General features: G+C 47.5%; 1 protein-coding gene across 4 annotated transcripts; it reads left to right on the top strand.

The window, feature by feature from the left end:
* Window positions 1-2,969: 2,969 nt before the first annotated feature.
* On the top strand, window positions 2,970-19,184 carry LOC140587588 (activated CDC42 kinase 1-like). Of its 4 annotated transcripts, XM_072708839.1 has the most exons (14): window positions 2,971-3,314; window positions 6,030-6,146; window positions 7,966-8,206; window positions 11,025-11,202; window positions 11,885-11,955; window positions 15,002-15,244; window positions 15,921-16,073; window positions 16,160-16,437; window positions 17,050-17,176; window positions 17,425-17,571; window positions 17,734-17,828; window positions 17,917-18,111; window positions 18,351-18,442; window positions 18,791-19,184. In XM_072708839.1, the coding sequence occupies exons 3-14, from the start codon at window positions 8,069-8,071 to the stop codon at window positions 18,856-18,858; spliced, it is 1,785 nt and encodes a 594-aa protein (XP_072564940.1). In that variant the 5' UTR covers window positions 2,971-3,314; window positions 6,030-6,146; window positions 7,966-8,068; the 3' UTR covers window positions 18,859-19,184. The 4 variants fall into 4 exon arrangements, with proteins under 4 accessions (XP_072564939.1, XP_072564938.1, XP_072564940.1 ...); XM_072708838.1 differs by having other exon boundaries at window positions 2,970-3,314; window positions 8,018-8,206; window positions 18,351-19,184; XM_072708837.1 differs by having other exon boundaries at window positions 2,970-3,314; window positions 18,351-19,184.
* Window positions 19,185-19,196: the final 12 nt, after the last annotated feature.

Below are 19,196 nucleotides of genomic sequence, written 5' to 3'. Positions count from 1 at the left end.
GCAGCGTGGGAATAATTATCGGGATTCCAAACAGGAGCTCACCTTCTGGCAGGCTGGATTCTTCCCAAATTCTCTCAAATAGCTAGACTTCATTTGTCCTAAAATGGAAAATTCCATAGTTATTTCAGCTGTAGGGAATAGAAGCAAAGCCAGAGGTGCTGCTCGGACCAGAGGCCACAGTGCTGGTTAGTCGTATTTTGTGTTCTTTACCGGCCTTCTGTCTAATTCGAGCAGCCCCACATTCTGGCTTTCAATAATGGATGTGGTTTCCCCGACAACCGGCATACCCGGGTGAGTCAGTCATACCGTGATGTTGGGGAAAGAAATGTATTTTCGTGTGTCCTGTGTCCATTGTGTGTTATTTATTTATCAGTGACAGCGTTCACTATAAATAGTTTTTTAAGAGTCTAATTTATTTTTCGTACGAAATTATCGGAAGCAGTGCCTTCCATAATTGACGGTTATACTGTCGGTCTACAAAGCAGCATCTGCTGATAGAGGCTTGTTTAAGGCAGCTGCAGGGTGGAGGTTTTTTGGGCCCCCACCTGCCCACCCCCAGTCCTGTGGCTGTCAGCTGCCGTTGTTTTCTGTGGCGCGAGAGAGCACGGAATGACAGATTAGCGGCAGGTTGGTTCAATGGCATCGACCATTTTTAGAACAAGCTGGTTGCTACGTTTTTGTTATATGATCCTAAAACATTATCGGTGGCAGAGACCTCCATAATGTCCAGCTGTGACGGTAGTTTTTGCCTACCGGTGAGAGCATATCGGGGGCAGTGACCCCCATATTTCACTGTGGCTAGCACTTATCGGGGACAGTGTTTCCCATAACTTATAATCCGTTTATTTGTTTGCATGCACAAATTCTGCGACCGGCGTTTGACAGCTGGGCTGTGACAACACCCCAACCTGCACTGGGGCTTTACTGGTGTGCTAAAACAAGGGGACAAGTTTGATTACCCACTACTACCACCCAGTACTACCTCCACCCCTCAAATGATGTTCCACATTTTATCTGCGGGGAGGCTAGATCACTGGAAACTGTTATGATAGAACAGTTTGATTTGTATTTGTATGTGTCTCCCTTCCACTGACTCCAGTCTGAACCATTCGGCCTTACATCAGGGTTACATGGGGCTGTATCTGTTTGATCACTTATAATAAAAGCACTGGATCAAGATCCTGCATCCGACTGCTGTGCAGAAGCTGCTAGCTACTGGCAGCTCCAGATGTTTGCCCAAGACATAAAACCTGACCCCATGTGCCCTCAAAGGCTCAAAATCCCACCTCGGTTTGAACTTACTGTTTCTTGGGGGGTTGGTCATGTGACCTGTCCCCCAGTCACATGACCACCCAAGGTTTCACTGATGGATGAGAGAACACTGTATGAAACGGTAACACTGGCGATAAAATCAAAGAAGGAGATGAAAGATTTTCATAGAAAGCTTTTAGAGAATTGCAGGAGCACTTTTTCTGAACCATGGAGCTTTTTCTTTTTTTATTAAATCTAAGACACAACCTCTGGCTTTAGGCAAGTTTCACTGTCTTTACTGAATCATGAGTAAAGGCTTGATGTAGAGTGAGCTTTTTCCATCAGAGGAAGTGGCTCTTTTTTGTGCTCATGGGTAAACGGACACTGCATGATTTCACATTCTTTTGTAGTTTGGGAACTCTTGCTTTAAGGCATCACTTTAACCTTCTGTCTGGGTAGGTGAAGCAGAATAGAGTCAGTCAGCTTAGCCTGTCAGTAACTTGGTCCTCCCTCTGTTCTCGCTTGGTGTTTTCCTGTGTAACAGATCTGTCGACTCTGGGTGTTCTTTTGGGATTCTTTATTTGTCTGATTTTGATTCTTTATTCATGCGCGGCTTTTTCGTTGCCGCTAGGGGCTCTCACGAGCAGAGCTTCCTCTGGTGTTTAGGAACTCATGAACATCTGTATCTTGAATCAGGCGCCTGGAAAAAAGTTTGTGCATGGATACCAGATTTTTACCCCCTTTCATTTTCTGAAATAAACGTTTCTGCAAAAAAATCAAGTGTGCCTTTTTAATGAACTGGAGTTTACAGTGATACTGTAACAAAGTTTGTGGATAATTACTTTACCTTTAAAACCAGTTCGGATCAATTCCATTAATATCCATCCATTACGCTTAGCCAGTGCAGGTTCGTAGAACGAGCCTGGATCATGACCCACGAATTCAAGCACGTACTCTACAAATGTACACTATGGCACCGCAGACACGACAAATAAACGTGTTTTACAGTAAATTCCTGATGAGAGTATAAAACTAACCAGGATGACTACACTGGCCAAAAGAGCGGTCATACTGTAAGCACAAGTTGAACGAAAGTGTAACGAGTGTCTTCTGTCTGCACCTAGAAATTTGCGCTGTACTATTACTATGGGGTACTCGGCGGGAATGGGGGTACCTGCGAAGTGGCGGCTCGCACGAGCTCACTGCGGAACACCTGGGGGTGAGGGGTAGGAGACTAACTAGGGAGCAGTTAACTGTCAGGGCTGGTGTTCTTCGTTCTGGTTTGTGTTTGGCGTGGTCTACGGCCAAACAGGGTCCATTCAAGTTCCCTTTTTGTGGCACGCCTGTTGCGTGTTCATTATAATACAATAAAAGGTACTTCCATCCAGGGTTGGACTGGGATTAAAAATCGGCCCTGGACGTTAGGGTTCCCCACCAGCCCATCGGCCCTGGACGTTAGGGTTCCCCACCAGCCCATCGGCCCACTGCGAAAATGTCCGGTATTTCAGATGGCCAGTCCAGCACTGCCTCTCGCTGAGCCTCAGTGCCATTCAGATACCTCTGGGATCGTATTGAGGTTAAAGAACCGGCCCGAAATGGGCTTTTCCTGAATAAACTGTTTGGTATCTGAAAGCAAACATTTTATGTAATACTTTGCTTTTCCTCCAGTTTGCTGCTGACACCAGCAGTTAAAGGCTGCATAAAAAACGCAGGCTGAATGACTGCCCCTGACAGACCTGTGCTGATCCTCGCACGGTCCGTGTGCCTTTAAGAGTGGCACAATGGATCGGGAGCGATGAGTAATAAGCATGGAGGCACATAATCCTCCGAGCAGGGCCGTGTACTGGGCAGTGTAGGTGGGACCAACGACACGGGGCTTTGGCGGAGCGCAATCTGGGTTCCGCAGCGGTTCTTCGGGCCGGAATAAGTACGGATACCCGTGAGAGGAAAGGATCGCGGCTGGCGGGCTGTGAGCCCCGGCCGAATCGGTGTCTGCCTACCCGGGGCTTATCTATCCATCCAAAGCTGCTCTCCGAGTCGTGCGTTCAGAGCGTCGCTTCTCGGTAAGCCCACCCTCCATATTATAAAACTTTAATTTTTCATTTTAAACGTGCAATCCGGTTTCTAATCACGGCAGGATGAAGCTTTATTAAGGTAATGGAAAGCAGGTTTCATAGCCCAGGACTATGGAAAGCGCATCTTAGAGAGAGGAAGTGATCTCGGTAGCGCACAGCGCTTCTTATCTACTGTATCCGCTACAGCTTCTGGCCTTTCACTATTTCTGGTTGTTTGTGGTGTTTGGTTCTTTGTACGTGTTTTCGGTTTTATTTTATAAAGCCAGAAGTTTAGGCTGCGTGAATTCACCAGACGAGACTGTCCAGTTTCCAAACTGTTGCCCGGCACCTGCTCGATTCAGCACCGCAAAGGGTGTAACTGATACCGAGATTTCGACATTTGACACTGGCTAAAAATATATTAAAAGTAGGCCTATATATATTATTTATAAGTTATGGAGCGGGACAAGTGTATTAAATGCAACGGCGCTCACATGATGCCCGAAATTGGCTTTTCTTGAATGAACTTTTTCGTATTTATACATAAAATCAAATATTTTTTATGTAACACTTTGCTTTTCTTCCAGTTTGCCGCTGACTTAAGTAAATGACTTTTCCCTCTGGCTGTATTACTCTTTCGTACTCGTAAAAAAGTAAATCTACGCTTGACACACAAAATGAACAAAATCCTCACCCGTACTGCTGTGTTAGTTTAACATAGGGATGATTAATGTAACGTAGTAACGCCTTCACACTTGTATACACACTTCATATCGGTGAAGCAATGCGCGTCTTTCCAGTGAGTGATCGCCAAGCGGAGGTAATTAGGGCAGCGTCCCGTAGTGGGTACAGGGGCTCATTTATCCCGGTCAGTGGGCGTGAACAGAGGAGTCCTTCGCCTGCTGGAGCCTCTGGAGGTGGGGCATCTTTCCAAAAGCAATGACTTACAACGCAGAAAACGCAGCAGCAATGTATTTGGTTTTTGAGCATATTTTCATTAAATATGCCTGAGACGTCGGAGAGGCGATAAACCTGGTCTAACATTTCATAGATTTCCACAGACCCAGAAAGATGCACTAAGTGGATTGCAATGGTCAGATGGGAGAATTGGCAGCCCACTGAATACACACCTTTCTGTATTACTAATGTATGATTTATTAAAATGAGATTTCAGTTTGCAGTCATTTCAGTTTATTGCACTTTTTCATGTTCTCAACATGTTTAAGGGTAATTCCAAGGGAATTTTAAATAAAAATGGAGCTTTGAAGTAAAGAAATAATTAGTTGTATCGTGATAATGATCGATATTGTTTGATCTGACAAATAATTATAGTGAAATATTTTACCATATCACCCAGCCCTGGTCTAATATCAGATTTATTTACACACAATTGTATTGTTTGTCTGGCATTAAACAATTCACCATTATTAAAATAAAAGATAAAACTCTCACCTTCAATAGGATTAGGAAGTGATCTTTCCATGAATTTCCCCATGTACATGGCCAGCTGGGGCCAGCTAGAAAAAAAGTTTATGGTAAACTTACAAATTACTGTACTGTAAATGGTAGTGTTAACATCCAAAAACCTTCACCTCTATGCAGCCTGTTCTGCGCTACATGTTTATTTCATGTCACTTATCTCGTTCTAGGGGTGGATTCAGGTTTCCTAACTCTTCTGCCTGCTCTCAATTGTTTCTGAGTTTGCTAAATGGCTTCTCACTTTAAAACATGTTTTAAAAACATTTGACCCTTATCTGAGACCGTTGCAGTTCAGGTGCATCCCCCATGGCTGCCATCTCTGTCATGTGGTCGTATGTGAGCCCAGTATCCTGTCCTGAGGCTCCTTATTCACGCTGCCGCTGCACAGTGGATTTTAACCCTTTGATGACCGGTGGCTTATTCAGCATGTCGTGATGGTGGGGGAGGGGAGGGGGGTGTTCTGCTTATGAAAAGCTACTAGAACGTCTGGTGCGTGGGCAGCACTGTGACGCATGTGGCATCCACTTAGAAGCCCTCCCCCATTCTCTCTCCCTCCCTCCCCCTCCTATTCTCTCACTCGACATAGAGAGCCCATTGAGGAGCTCTCCTCATGTCTCTCTCCTTTAGTGTAAGCATGTAGCTGCTCTGAACTGGCTTTTTTTAGGCAACCATATTTATTGATGTGTAGTGAGTGCTCAGAGGAGCCTACAGATGTGACGTTTGCATCTTACATCACCGTAGTTACAGCACCCGCCCTTCCCAGAACAATCTGGCACTTGTTATTGCTCGGGGTGACCTGCAGGGGGCAACATGCCTGCCTGAGCTTCATGTTTGGGGCTGGGGGGCAGGGGTTAAGTGAGGCATCACTGTGCAGCACGGCCAGGAGCTGATGTCAGCCTACCAGCTGGGGACAGTGGATTGGGACATTACCCCCCCTCCCCCATAACAGCACTGGGGGGCGTCATCATCTACTACATGCATGGAGATACAGGGGGCGTCATTGTGTTTAGGGTGCATGGCGCTGGGCTCTGTAGGGGGTGTGTGTTCCCCCTCACAGGTCACTGTGTAGGTGCGCTGTGTCACTGCTATTGTGCTGAAAGACATCATTGTGCTGTATGCCCCCTGCTGTGCTCACTTTCACGCTGACTGATGTGCGTATGTGGGGGTGTCGCCCTTCCCAGGGCCTCACACAGCATCCTGTGGGGTGTCCGTGTCTGACCTGCTCCTGTTCATTTCTGTTTACAGGTGTGGCCGGCTTCCCGGAGGCATTACCCGGGATGCGGTGTCCTACCATGGCTGGGATCCCGTCGTGTGGATGACCTCTGACCCCCGGTGAGCAAGGAGGCCCAGCTACTGATCACGGTGAGTGCATTAGCGTTAGCATCCTGCAGGCTCCAGCTATTAAACCCACCGTCACATTTTTGGAAATTCCCAAAGGTTTGCTCTAACTGGGCATCTTGAGCAGATAACAGGCACTCTCTCATCCCGTGGCCCACCCTCCATCCACCCTCTTAATATTTTTCCACAGTCTGGTTCAGCTGGCAAATGATCCCCCCAATAGAAAGTGGGCTTTTAGGACAATATATTTAGATCACTCTTCCTAGATTTTAAAGTTGACTCCCTCCTGTTTGAAAGAAATTTTAAATGTAAATCACCCGTACCCCCTCCTTTAAGGCTTGATTCCCCCCCCCCCCCAGTTTATTACAGGTCATAAACAGAGGAGCGTACACTTGCTAATTTTGACGGTAATGTTAGTGTTAAAGAGGCATTAAATTTCTCATTTAAAAAATGGCAGCGAATATGAATTTGGTTAAATGGTTGCATTACTGCCCTCTGGTGGTGAGTGGATGATCTGTCAGTGTTGACAGTCGCTCCTGATTTGAACAGCAGACGGTGCTGTGGGGAGCATATTGTGTTAGTCTGTGTGTGGTGTGTGTGGTCCAGGTATATTTCGCTTGTAGGGACCAAATGTCTCCACAACGTGATGAATACTCCTTTTTTTTACCTTTCGGGGACCAATTTCCTGGTCCTCATATGGGAAAACTCTATTTTATAAAAATACATGACTGCAATGAAAAAACTAAAAATGCAAAAACTCTTGTATTTTGTTTGGTTACTTATGGTTAGGGCTAAGTAGGGGTTAAAATTGTCATAGTCAGCATTAGCATTTTTCCCATAGAAATGAATGAGCGGTCCCCACAAAGATATGATTACACGACTGTGTGTGTGTGTGTGTGTGGGTTTGCATAGATCACATTTGTGGACCAGAATGCACCCAAAGTGTGGTAAAACCCGAAACTTCCTTTTTTTGGGGACATTTTTCAGGTCTTCATTTGGATAACCTCAATTTTATAAAAATCTGTGAATGTAATCCAAAAAGTAAAAATGCCAAAAGTCTTGTATTTCATTTGATTACTTATGGTTATGGGTAGGGCTCGGTAAGGGTTAAGGGTGTCATGACTGTGATTAGGGTTTTTCCGATAGAAGGTCCCCATTTAGATAGGTATGTGTTTGTGTGTGTGTGTGTGTGTGTGAGAGAGAGAGAGAGAGAGAGAGAGAAAACAAAAGGTGGGGAATTGGCAGCTGGGGGGGAGGGGGCTTGTTTGTGGGAGGGCTGTGACTCAGCATCTGGGCGGGGGAGGGACAAGGGCCATACTAGCCAATCAGATTGGGTTCGCTGCTGCGGTGAGTGATACAGGAGAGAGGGAGCGAGAGGGAGGAGAGCAGCACAGCTGGTTTCGCTGCAGCAGCCAGTAGATGTGCATAGCGGGCGAGGATGCAGAAGGGGGGCGCCGCCGATCTGGGAGTACAGGAAGATGTCTAGCTCTGCAATACTGAGGATCTGCACTCCTACATCCATTTTTTTCCAAACTAGTCTGCTTTGAAAGGCCCTGCAGGGGGTGCTGTGTGACAGGGCGGCCTGACGCGTCGTGCTGCCAGGTGAACGGTGCAGTCCTGGCCGCCTGCCTTCCTGGGAGGATCCCCTTGCTGACCAATCAGAGTCGAGTGGGAGGCTATCCACAGTTTTGATTGGCCATCTCTGGAGAGAAGTGTGAGGGGGAGGTGCTGTCGCCATGGCAACCCCCCCCCCTCCCCACCGGGAAGCAGCATGCTCCATTTGCTCAGTCCTTAGCGGATGCTGATGGGCGTTTATTCATCTTGCGTAAATAAATGATACTAGGAGTCGGTTTGTTGTGAGGACCCTGGAACCCCCCCCACCCCTGATTGAAAAGGTGGAGAGCCCCCTCAGGCAGAGATCCCCGCAAGCAGCGTTCGCCAGCACCATGGTCGACCGTGCTGAGTACCAGCGTCTCCCTGGCGATGAAGGGGAGGAGGATCTCCCGCCAGCCGAACCGGCACGGTTCACTGTTGCCCCAGGCAACGGATCTGAAAGCCATCGTCTTCCCGACAACGACACGGAGGTAAAGTGGAGCCCTCTGTATGTCCGGAAAGGTCAGCTGATGGCGTGCATACTGCAGCATTCCCTGCAGCACAGGGCCGGTCTAACCACAGGCTTACCGGGGCTGCGTGGGACCTGACTGACAGATAAATGGACCAATCGTGAGGCGTGCTCGTCAGCTGACTGGGTGAATGATGCTTCCTGTTCATGAGTGCCATGTCTGGGCCGTAAGTGCCCTGAGTGTGACTGAATAGCGCTGTACTTTCTCCTGGGCGTGTAAGGCGCAGCCAGCAGGCAGGGAGGATGTCCTGGCAGATTTGGATTGGCTATACGTGTGTGACCTTTGCCTGTGGTTGGGCTATTTTTCAGTTTGTATACCTGATCCTGGCTCTGAAGACTTGTCTTTGGGTGTTTCTGAGTGGCATTAAATAAAGATGGTTAAAATCTCCATCCACATCCAATGGCTGCCAGGAGAGTGCCCCCTCCCCCCCCCAAAAAAAAAAAAAAAAAAAAACACAGCCTCTCAGACTGGACACGCCTGATGTCTGGACCCTGCCAGCACAGTCTGAAGTAATGTCTCCATGCTTTTCCAGAACATTCCTCTTCTCTGGCTGCCGATTATGGGTCTGGAGGAAACTGTGTGGAATGTGCTTTGCCCAGTAGCTGGATTTCAAACAGCTTCTCCGTCCAGTGAGGGGGGGCCGCCCCCATATTTGCTGCTGTGTCCCCTGTGTTTTGACGGTGGACCTTGCTTTTAATTAATACCTCTGACTTGTCTCAGGAATGAGAGTGGAGTTTGCCATGTGGCTCGCAGGGCGATGCAGTGATCCCTTAAGGAGTTTGGCATTCCCCTTTAAGAAGGGGGGCAGGCTTAAGGTGACCCATTTGGCCAGGTCGCCAGCTTGGGCAGGGGCCCAGTGCAGCTGTTCGGAATGGAAGGGGGGGAGGTTAGGGGATAGTGAGGAAGGAACTCCTCCCTGCAAAGGAATTGGGACACCCCTAAAGCGTGGGCACTTCGTCTGGACCAGCGACAGGAGTGGGGTGCAAGGAGCTGCCATGTTGGCCCCTCCGGGGCTGGCGTATGGAGGCTGCCCCTGTGTGGGCATCATCAACCAAGGGGGGATGGGTTGAGCCCTGGTCCTGGGGGTGGTTGTGGCGTTTATCTCTGGAGGCGTTCAGGATGCTCCGCTTTGACACACTCTGGGAAACACTGGTGCTCGGGGCTTGTGGCCAGGCATACAGGGTGAGTCTGCGGTGTGTGTGTGTGAATGTGTGTGTGTGTGTGTGTACGTGTGGGTCAGATATACATTACATTATGGAGTCCAAATGTCCACACAATGTAATAAAAGCCTGTTATTTTGTTATTTTTTTGGTCCCCATAAGGGAAAACCCATTTTTCGAAAAATCTGTGACTGCAATCAAAAAACTAAAAAAAAAATACCAAAACTGGTTAGGGCTGGGTAAAGTTAAGGGTGTCATAGTTAGCATTTTCCCCATAGAAATTAATGAGTGGTCCCCACAAAAATATGATTACAGGTGTGTGTGTGTGGGGGGGGGGGGGGGGGGCGGGGGGGGAGGACTGTCACTCAGCTTTATTCACTGTATTATAAGGTCTCTTCATTTCACTATGGCACAACTGCAGCTCCTTCTTGGATGTTGAATTAACTGCCTTTGGATTGTGTAACTTGTTGCGCGGAGAATACATGTGAGCACAATCCACACACACACACACACACACACACACACACAGCATGCAGGAGCTAGCCCCCAGCTGTGTGTCTGTGTGTGTGAGCGTGTGTGTGTTCTGTCTCTCTTTCTCTCACACACACACACAGTCATGCCAACGGCATCATACTAATTTAATTCCCTCTTGTATATTCTTGTTTTCTGGGCTCTTGAGCTCTCAGACTGACTCACCCGCAGGTTTGGCTGTGCTCACTTCTCAGCCATAATCCCCCATAAATCCGTCTCCATGTAGCTGAGCAGAGGGTGGTGCCAGAGACGAGACCCTCCTTAAAGGGATGGGCAGATTCCGGTATAGATTTTGTTATACTTTAAAGGGGCATTTATGCCACTTTTCTGGTTTTATCAGATCGGCTGATCGCATGTGAGACCCCGCCTCCCATGTTTATTGGGTCTTCCTAACCACATAAGGGCCACTCCCTCCCAATGTGTGTGTGTCTTTAGTCCAGATGTTTACAGTTATCTAGCAGAAGATTTTATGCAAAGCAACATGCATTTTTTGAGAAATAGGGTCAGTCCCTGGGGCAGCTGGGGGCACAGTGACCCAACATCACTCTGCTAACCCTAGGATTCAAACTGGCGACCTTCCAATCACAAGTATGGCACCCTGACTTGCAGAGCCGTAAGGACCTCCCCACATCTCCCCTGGGCCCACAGACTGGAGGGTGACCTTTGCTCCTGGGTCATTAGGGTCAGTCTGGGGCCACAGGAAGCAGCAGTACTGAGACCTGAACACTGTCGGTGGCTAATCAGGAAACGCCCCTCTAATGTGATGAAACGGGAAACACTGTGCGTGCCACAGTGCCACCTAAGCACTGACACACATCTATGTGTGTCAGCGTTATGACTGGAAGGGGTGTGTGTCTGTGTAAGTCTGCGGCATGCATGTGTGTGTGTGCGTGTGTGAGTGTGTGAGTGTGCATATCTGGAGCTAGGAGCATAGGGTCCATCCAGACTGCCTCACCCACCCCCGCAACCCCCATGACCAGATCAGATCTTTGGCGCCTCCCCAGTGACCAATCAGGTTGCCAGGGCCTCCCCAATGACCAATCAGATTGCTGATGCATGACCATGTGACTTCTGGCGGCTCTGTGCAGAGGCTCAGTGTCAGCATGGAGGGCGAGGAGGGAACGGAGTGGCTTCTGGGACTGCTGATGGAGGTGCAGCTGCAGCAGTACCTCACACGCATCCGCGACGAGCTCAACGTCACACGCCTGTCTCACTTCGACTATGTGAAGAATGAGGACCTTGAGAAGATCGGCATGGGCAGACCCGGTGAGAGCCTCCATACGTCCAAATGGCAACACGTTTATTAGCGTCTGCTTCGCTTAACCATAATCTCCACTTGAGGTGCCGGTGAGCGGGGCTAGTCAGGTCCACTCACTCTACATTTCACACACGTGTACTAGGCAGCAGGCAGCAAAAGATGTTTGAGCGGTAAGTACAGTGGGGGCAATAAAAAAAAGAATAAAAATAAAAATAATACACAAAAGTAAAAATCGATACAAGATGAGAAGACCAGGAGGTTAAGAGACAAGAGGCCCCTCTGTGGGATCCTTCACCCTAAACCAGTGGGGTAAAAGCAGGGTAAAAGTGGTCATGCAGTAGGATATTCTGTTCATGACTTGACTGAAAGGCCTGATGTACGCAAGTATGAAAGTGATTTCTGAATCAGCAGTGAACTCAGGGTGGGTGAGGGTGTTTTGGTTTCAGTAAACACCCCCCCCCCCCTTCCCTAAACCCTGTAAGCTTCCATTCATATGGGCTGTTATTTACTCTGGCGGTCAAAAAAAAAATCTCCAGCCTGCCGCCCCAGGAATGTGTGATGTCACACCACGTGGGAGTCCTGCGTGTTTCAGGAATAATGAACCTCTCTCAGCTCTGGCAGCCCCCTGCTAAACACTGTTGTTTAAGGCACGCCTTTGCCCTGATGCTGTGTTTGACTGTGGCCCCCCAGGACAGAGACGGCTGTGGGAGGCTGTGAAGAGGAGGAAGGCTCTCAGCAAGCGGAAGTCCTGGATGGGAAAGGTCAGCACCCTTCACTTAGCGTGAGGCTAATGTGCGACAGCATTTAGTCACGTGATGCAAAACGGTCACCCGGCTGTGGTGATCCGTTACAGATTAACACAGCACCCCACAGTCCGAGACCCAGACTGGCACAGAGGGAACATCTGTAAGCGGCACGGGACTGTGTCAGAGGACTGTGAACAAGCGGCAGGCAGGGTACTCTATAACGGTCTCAAAAATAATAATGGTGGAGAACATGGGACAGACGGTACAGAGTGGGTGAGCCTGGCATCTCTGTAGGGGAAAGAGAGCTGGCTGCTTTGCATCTTCCCGACTCACACAGGCCGGCGTGGAATACTGATTCATTGATGAACTTTGACTTTGACCACAGTTTACACCTTGCTTTTAGCAAGCAGGCCCACTCTCTCTTATTCTATAATGTTAGCATGCCTGGGGGGAGGGGGGGTGTTGGGCAGCCAGTTGGCCTTGGTCCCCCAGAGGTTCGTTCGTTCATTCATTCGTTCCTTCGTTCGTTTTCTTTCTTTCTTTCTTTCTTTCTTTCTTCTGTTTAATTGTTATAAATGATGTAAGAGTGTATTACAGCACCTTAGGGCCTTAGGGTACACAGGCTGGACACAGGACTTGGGCTGCCACTAATGACCATTTGTCTATCAATTAATCTATAGACTACTTTGGTCGATGAATCTAAACGATTAATTTTCCTCCAGAAAATCATTTAAGTTAATTTTATTTTGACCACAACAAACTGTATGTCATTGCAGAGCTTTAGATAATGCACACTGTCGCCTTTACTTATACCCACAATTTGATAAACAGGATAGTAGTACACCAAAAACATTAACAAGAGGCGTATTGCGATGGGCAAAAGTTAGAAATCTGTATAAATTTGCCGTATCTTTATGCTTATTAAATTTAGTTAGCAGAGCACCACGTGCTATTGCTTTGGTTAATCATGAAAGCAATATTACTGAAGCGGTGGTGAAGAAAGGGACAGCTCAGTAACTAGAACACCTTTTAAAAGAGATTTTGTGGTTAAACAAGATAAGAACATTTTCTCAAACACTTATTTAATGGAGATTATAATGTAGCAGGCAGACTTTATGGCTTTAAAAATGAGTTTATGTAGCAGCATCAAGGACAAAAGATATTGAAAAGCTCTGCGTACTAATGGTAATTTAATAAACATGATTAGTAGGGGTGCACCGATTGCAGTTTTCTGGCCGATCAACGATCACCGATCCTTAGGCAACCTTACCTGCCGATCTCGATTTTTTTTTGCCGATCTTGTTTCTTTCATAACTAAAAGACAGTTACTTCAATGTTTCCATTTTTATTGAGTAAATTGATATGAATACTCACAAAACATGAGGTAGTGTCCTCAAATATAAATGAACATATAAATGAGCATTGCTGTTTGAACTACAAAATCATATTTTTTCTTCCAGACTTTAATTTCTCTAATTTTGTAAAAAAAATATATATATATAGCTGTTATGACACACTTGTCCAAAAAATAGGGAGGGAGGCAGCCTGCACTGCACCTCTCTCGGGAATGGGAGAAAAGGCTGATTTAACCCTCTGGGGCCTAGGGGTAGGAAACACACTTTCACTGACTGGGGCATGATCACACATTTCATCACACTTAATTCATGGCAAATAAATTATTTCTTATATATTTGTTTTGCCATTACACTCATCTTTATTTTAATATATATTGTAAATATGTCAGATTTTTGTTAAGTTTGAAATTTGACATCAAAGTATAGACATTGCAAAATGCAGTTTGGAACACTTGCAGAAACATTATAAAAGTACATAGTAAGCAATGCTGGCAGTTTGTTTTGATCCCAGATATCTGATCACCAAAGTCTTGGCTACATGAAGATGACTAAATGGTGTAGATGCAACATTAATTTGGATAAATAAATAAGAAAAACCTAACTCATGTAACTATTTCTGGCTCCTTTCATTGAATATGTAGCAACTTTCATGTGTATGAATGAGCCATTGTCACCTGGCCACGTCCCCAACCCCCTTTTATGGCGCTGAAGGGGATGTATCTGGATCGCGTTTCACCGTTGCGCTGTTAATCAAATTACCATGCGAATGCGATTTGAATACGCGCTAATGCGGCTATTTAGAATGTGAATAGCGATCTTCGGGTGAGAGCGGTACTACACGCCCCCGATGCAGGTAAAACAAAGTAAGATGACATGGTTTACTTTTTTTGCCGATTTAACCTAATTAAAAAAACTTTAATACTTCCGACAATGGACGTTTTGAAAAGAAGACAGATTACGGATTTAGCCAGCGTTTTTTTCATGATTATACATTAAGATTTCAGCGAGATATTTATAAACTGAAATAGACGCGAAAAGTACGCGATGTCGTCGACGACATACTCGATCCCAAAGAGTTAAAAGCATATAACTAAGATCGGTGGATCTCATGGGAATATGGTCGATTTCTGATCCCCTCAAATTAACGTGATCGAGGCCGATCGATCGGTGCGCCCCTAATGATTAGACAACATGGTGGTTTGCCGGTCCAGAATAGCACCTGCGTGTTTCCTCTTCCGGTGTTTGTGCTTAGCGCTAGTGCCACTGTTGTATGCCATTGAAACTACACACAGAGTATAACCACCTTTTTGTTTTGCAATAATTTGAACTACTCCCATAATTATGTAGTGATATTGAAGGAAAACATTTGTTTTATAAATCATAAAGATAAAATTTAAATGAAATTAAGTTAAAATAAAAGATGCATTGATTTCAAATATTGATGTCGACACATTTTCAGTGTCACCGTCATCGACTACATGAACTAATCGCGGCAGCCCTGGACAGGACAGGGATTAAATATTTGTAGACCTACTTTGGTCAAACCCTGGGGGATTTATACAATAATGGATTGAACTGATTTACCTGACAGTGGCTAGCTGGCCTTTACTGAGATGTGTGAATGGAACTGACCTCAAACCTAGAGACTCGACTGGGTCTCTCTGTCTCACACACACAAACATGCTCCCATTCTGCCCTCCTCTCAGGTCTTCAGCGGCAAGCGTTCGGAGGGCGAGCTGCAGCCCCCACTGGTCTCTGGCGGCCTGCTCCCCCGACGCTCTCCCACACCCAGCCCCAGCCCCTCGCGCTCGCCGCTGCCCCCGGAGGCCCAGGCGCTGGCTCTCACCTGCCTCATCAGCGAGCGAGACCTGCAGCTCTACGAGAAGCTTGGTGACGGCTCCTTCGGTGTGGTCAAGCGCGGCGAGTGGAGCACACCCACGGGCAGCCTGGTCAGCTGTGGCTGGGGGGACTGGTGTGGGGGTGACCATGAGAGATGCAGTCTCATTGCCGATTTACTGTGTAATCGCACCCCCTCCTGGAACTGGGACGCCCTTCAGTGGCCTTTAGCCTACAAGTCTGTGTCCTTCACCACGGCACTGAAGCTCTTTATTCTTAACATGTTGCGCTTGCACAGTCTACTTCTTCATTTCTCTGGGCATAACCTTAATCCCAACATGACGACCTTAACCCCTACCCAACCCTAACCCTACCCATAAGTAACCAAAAAAATACAAGTCTTTTAGCATTTTCAGTTTTTTCATTGCAGTAACAGATTTTTATAAAAACCCCTTGTGGGGATTGAAAAAAGTCACTACAATGTAAAAAGTTACAATTTTTTATCCCCACTTATTTTTATTTCACAACTTAAACTTAATTTTATTCTTTACTTTTACTGTGTTTTATTTCACATTTTATGTCTAGTAATTTTAATGTCTTTGTGAAGCACTTTGATTCAGTTGTATGAAAGGTGCTAAACAAATAAAAATCTTAACTGACCCCCCCCCCCCCCCCCCTGCTGGTAGACAGGAGTAGTGGCCTGTTGATGCGGGTTAGACAGTAATAAAGTGCTGAGAGATGAGGGCCTGGGAACATGAGATAATGAAGGTCGCCCCATCCCTCCTGCAGTTAAACGTGGCCGTGAAGTGCCTCAAGACAGACCTTCTAGACCAGCCGGATGCCCTCGATGACTTCATTCGTGAAGTGAACGCCATGCATTCGCTGAGCCACCAGAACCTGATCCGGCTCTATGGCGTGGTCCTCACACACCCCATGAAGATGGTGAGCAGCCTTCCTCCTTCGGTTCACTTCAAACATGTTGACCCTGTGATGTCACTTCCTGTAACGTGACCGACACTTCCTGTCAGGTGACGGAATTGGCCCCCCTGGGTTCCCTGCTGGATCGGCTGCGCAAGACACAGGGCCACCTGCTGATCTCCACGCTGTGCCGCTACGCCATCCAGATTGCCAGCGGCATGGCCTACCTGGAGTCTCGCCGGTTCATCCACCGCGACTTGGCGGCTCGCAACATCCTGCTGGCCTCCAATGACCTTGTGAAGATTGGCGACTTTGGCCTCATGAGGGCGCTGCCGGGCAATGACGACCACTATGTCATGCAGGAGCAGCGCAAGGTTCCCTTTGCTTGGTGAGGACCCCAGCTTCCTGATTCTCCCTCCAGCTTCTTCCTCCAACTCCTTATTTCCTCTTCTAGCTTCTTTCTTCCATCTCCAGCTTCCTCTTCCTGCATCCCACTTGCTCTTCTTGTTTCCTTCTCCAGCTTCATATTTCTGATTCTAGCCTCTTCCTTTCAGTTTTCCCTTACAGCTTCCTCCTTCAGTTCCCTGTTTTCTCCTCCAGCTTCTTGATTCCACTGTATCCAGTTACTCTACTCTGTTCCATTTTCTCCTCCCTCCAAATTTTGTCCCTTGTCCCAGTTCCCATTCCGTTACACACTATCCCCGTTACGTTCCTGCTTGTGACCAAACTGTTGCACTCTTTCATGGCCCAGAATTTCATGTTTCAACTGAGTCATTGGTTTGCCTCTTTTGCATTTTGTTTTTCTAGGCCATTCCCTAGATCAGTGTTTCTCAATTCAGTCCTCGAGAACCCCCACACATTTTTGATGGGAGCTGGGAGGAAACAAAAATGTGACTGGGGGCCCCAAGGACTCTGAAGCTGCCTCTCTGTTCAAGTCAGACCCTAATCTCTGTTTCTGTGTGTGTTTGTGTCTTTGTGTCTGTGTCTGAGTTCATTCCAGGTGTGCTCCAGAGAGCCTGAAGACTCGGACCTTTTCCCATGCCAGTGACACCTGGATGTTTGGTGTGACCCTGTGGGAGATGTTCTCCCACGGCCAGGAACCCTGGCTAGGCCTCAATGGCAGCCAGGTGTGGGGGAGGGTGCAGGCTCATTTTGGGGGGGAGCATTCATTTTTCTTCATTTTTCTTGGTGTGATATCTCCTCTGGTTTTCGGGATAATACAGAATGAGCCCATTACACTTCCGGGCTTTTAATATTCCTGGGTTGTTGTGTGTATGGTGTAAGACTAGCCTTTCTGTTAGCATTTGGTAGTTACTAAGCTAATATTGTTAGCATCTGAATTTGTGTGTGTGTGTGTGTGTATGTGCAACCACAGATCCTCCACAAGATCGACAAGGAAGGTGAGCGGCTGTCCAAACCAGAGGACTGTCCCCAGGACATCTACAACGTCATGCTGCAAAGCTGGGCCCAGAAGCCAGATGACCGGCCCACCTTTGTGGCTCTGCGGGAGTTCTTAGTGGAGGTGAGGTCTTCGTTCATATCAAGGACTTCCTTAAATCCAATTCAGTGTCAGTTTGATTTGAAAGCATTGTATGTAGTTTCTGTGATTGGAACTGTGTATGGCCACCACTAGGAGGTGTCAGTTAGGTTACCTGATGGTTCTGCTTTCCGCCTATGTTTTCAGACCATGCCCACCGACATGAGGGCCTTGCAGGACTTCGAAGAGCAGGACAAGTTGTTCATCAAGACCAATGATGTCATCACCATTATAGAGGGCAGGTCAGTAGACCTTGTTAGACCTTTATAGAGTCTGGACTGATCAGGGTGCTGACTTCAGTCAGAACTTCAGTTGCCCGTAATCCCGCAGGGCGGAGAACTACTGGTGGCGGGGGCAGAACAAGCGAACCCTGAAGGTGGGCCAGTTTCCCAGGAACGTGGTGACCTCGGTGGCTGGCCTGTCAGCCAATGACATCAGCAGGCCACTCAAACACAGCTTCATCCACACTGGCCATGGGGACACCAACCCTCATCGCTGCTGGGGCTTTCCTGACAAGATAGATGAGTAAGAGCTGTATCATCAATGCCCTCTAGTGGTAGCTCATGTTTTATGCAGTATAGTACCTTCTCAAACATTGCCACTAGAGGGCCTTAGAAAATTGTACTGTCCAATCTAACATGACTTAAAAAAATACCAGTTCTAGTGCAAAATGTGTTCCTTCAGGACCTGTGTAAGGAAGCTTTATAGAATTGTGGTAACCAAAATAGATCTACAAACATTTAATTGCTGTCTCCTGTCTCCAGCCTGTACCTTGGCAACCCCATGGATCCCCCTGATGTGCTGGGGATGGACTTGACCAGTGCTCAGCCCACACAGCTCCCAGGACGGTCAAAAAGTGAGTGGTGGGGAGGGGGCATTCATATAATAAGATTCTGTGGGATTGTGGCAGTTCCTGAAATGGCTTGTGAAAGCCCTGTGTTTGGTTTATTGGCACAAGTGCAGCCTGGGAATTGTAGTTTCTCCACTGCTTTGCTGCACGTCCGTCCTGTACCCGCCGTGAAGGACGGTGATGGCACCGCTTTGCATGCTGGGCTCTTGTGTGCATGAATGAGTGTGATGACTGGACCTCTTCTGTTTCACACCTTCAGTTACCTCCCCTACCCTCTACCACTGCCCTGCTTTCCTCTTTTCTCTCTTTCTCTCTCTCTTCTCCTCCCTTGTCTCCCCCCACTCTGCGTTCCAGAGGTGCCCCCACCGCGGCCTCCCCAGCCGGCAATTCTGGTTCAGAGTAAGTCCAGTCTGCCCATCTAGCACTCTGCTAGCTATTGGCTAGCACTCTGCTAGCACGCCACCCCTGGCACGCAGCAGTTGAGCTGGGTCCTAACCATGGGGACGTGACTCTGCCTGAATGTTTTTTGGGGAGGGGGGTTCTTGAGGTTGCGCTAACCTCCCCCCCCCCACAGCTTTGGTGACTCTGCTCTCCAGCCTTGTAATAAGCCGCACTCTGCTATCACACAGGCTAACATGCTAATAGTGCTATCAGTGTTTATTTTCATTTTATCGAGGTTTGGTGTTGATCCACATTTATGCTTGGTTTTTTTTTGAGGGACAAACAGGCCCTATTTTCGATGGAGAATGGCCCCACACAG

This window comes from Paramormyrops kingsleyae, unplaced genomic scaffold (assembly GCF_048594095.1).
Source record: "Paramormyrops kingsleyae isolate MSU_618 unplaced genomic scaffold, PKINGS_0.4 ups390, whole genome shotgun sequence".
In the NCBI taxonomy this organism is placed as follows: Eukaryota; Metazoa; Chordata; class Actinopteri; order Osteoglossiformes; family Mormyridae; genus Paramormyrops; species Paramormyrops kingsleyae.
The sequence above is the reverse complement of the archived record's forward strand: the minus strand, read 5'-3'. Positions and strand labels throughout refer to the sequence as shown.

What these genes read in the sequence shown, in the direction of transcription:
- LOC140587588 (XM_072708838.1), top strand. Translation starts at nt 8,069, where the DNA reads ATGGTCGACCGTGCTGAGTACCAGCGTCTCCCTGGCGATGAAGGGGAG. An exon ending in CGCAAGGTTCCCTTTGCTTG is followed by an intron (nt 16,438 to 17,049) that starts GTGAGGACCCCA and finishes AGTTCATTCCAG; the next exon opens with GTGTGCTCCAGAGAGCCTGA. An exon ending in TTTCCTGACAAGATAGATGA is followed by an intron (nt 18,112 to 18,350) that starts GTAAGAGCTGTA and finishes TCCTGTCTCCAG; the next exon opens with CCTGTACCTTGGCAACCCCA.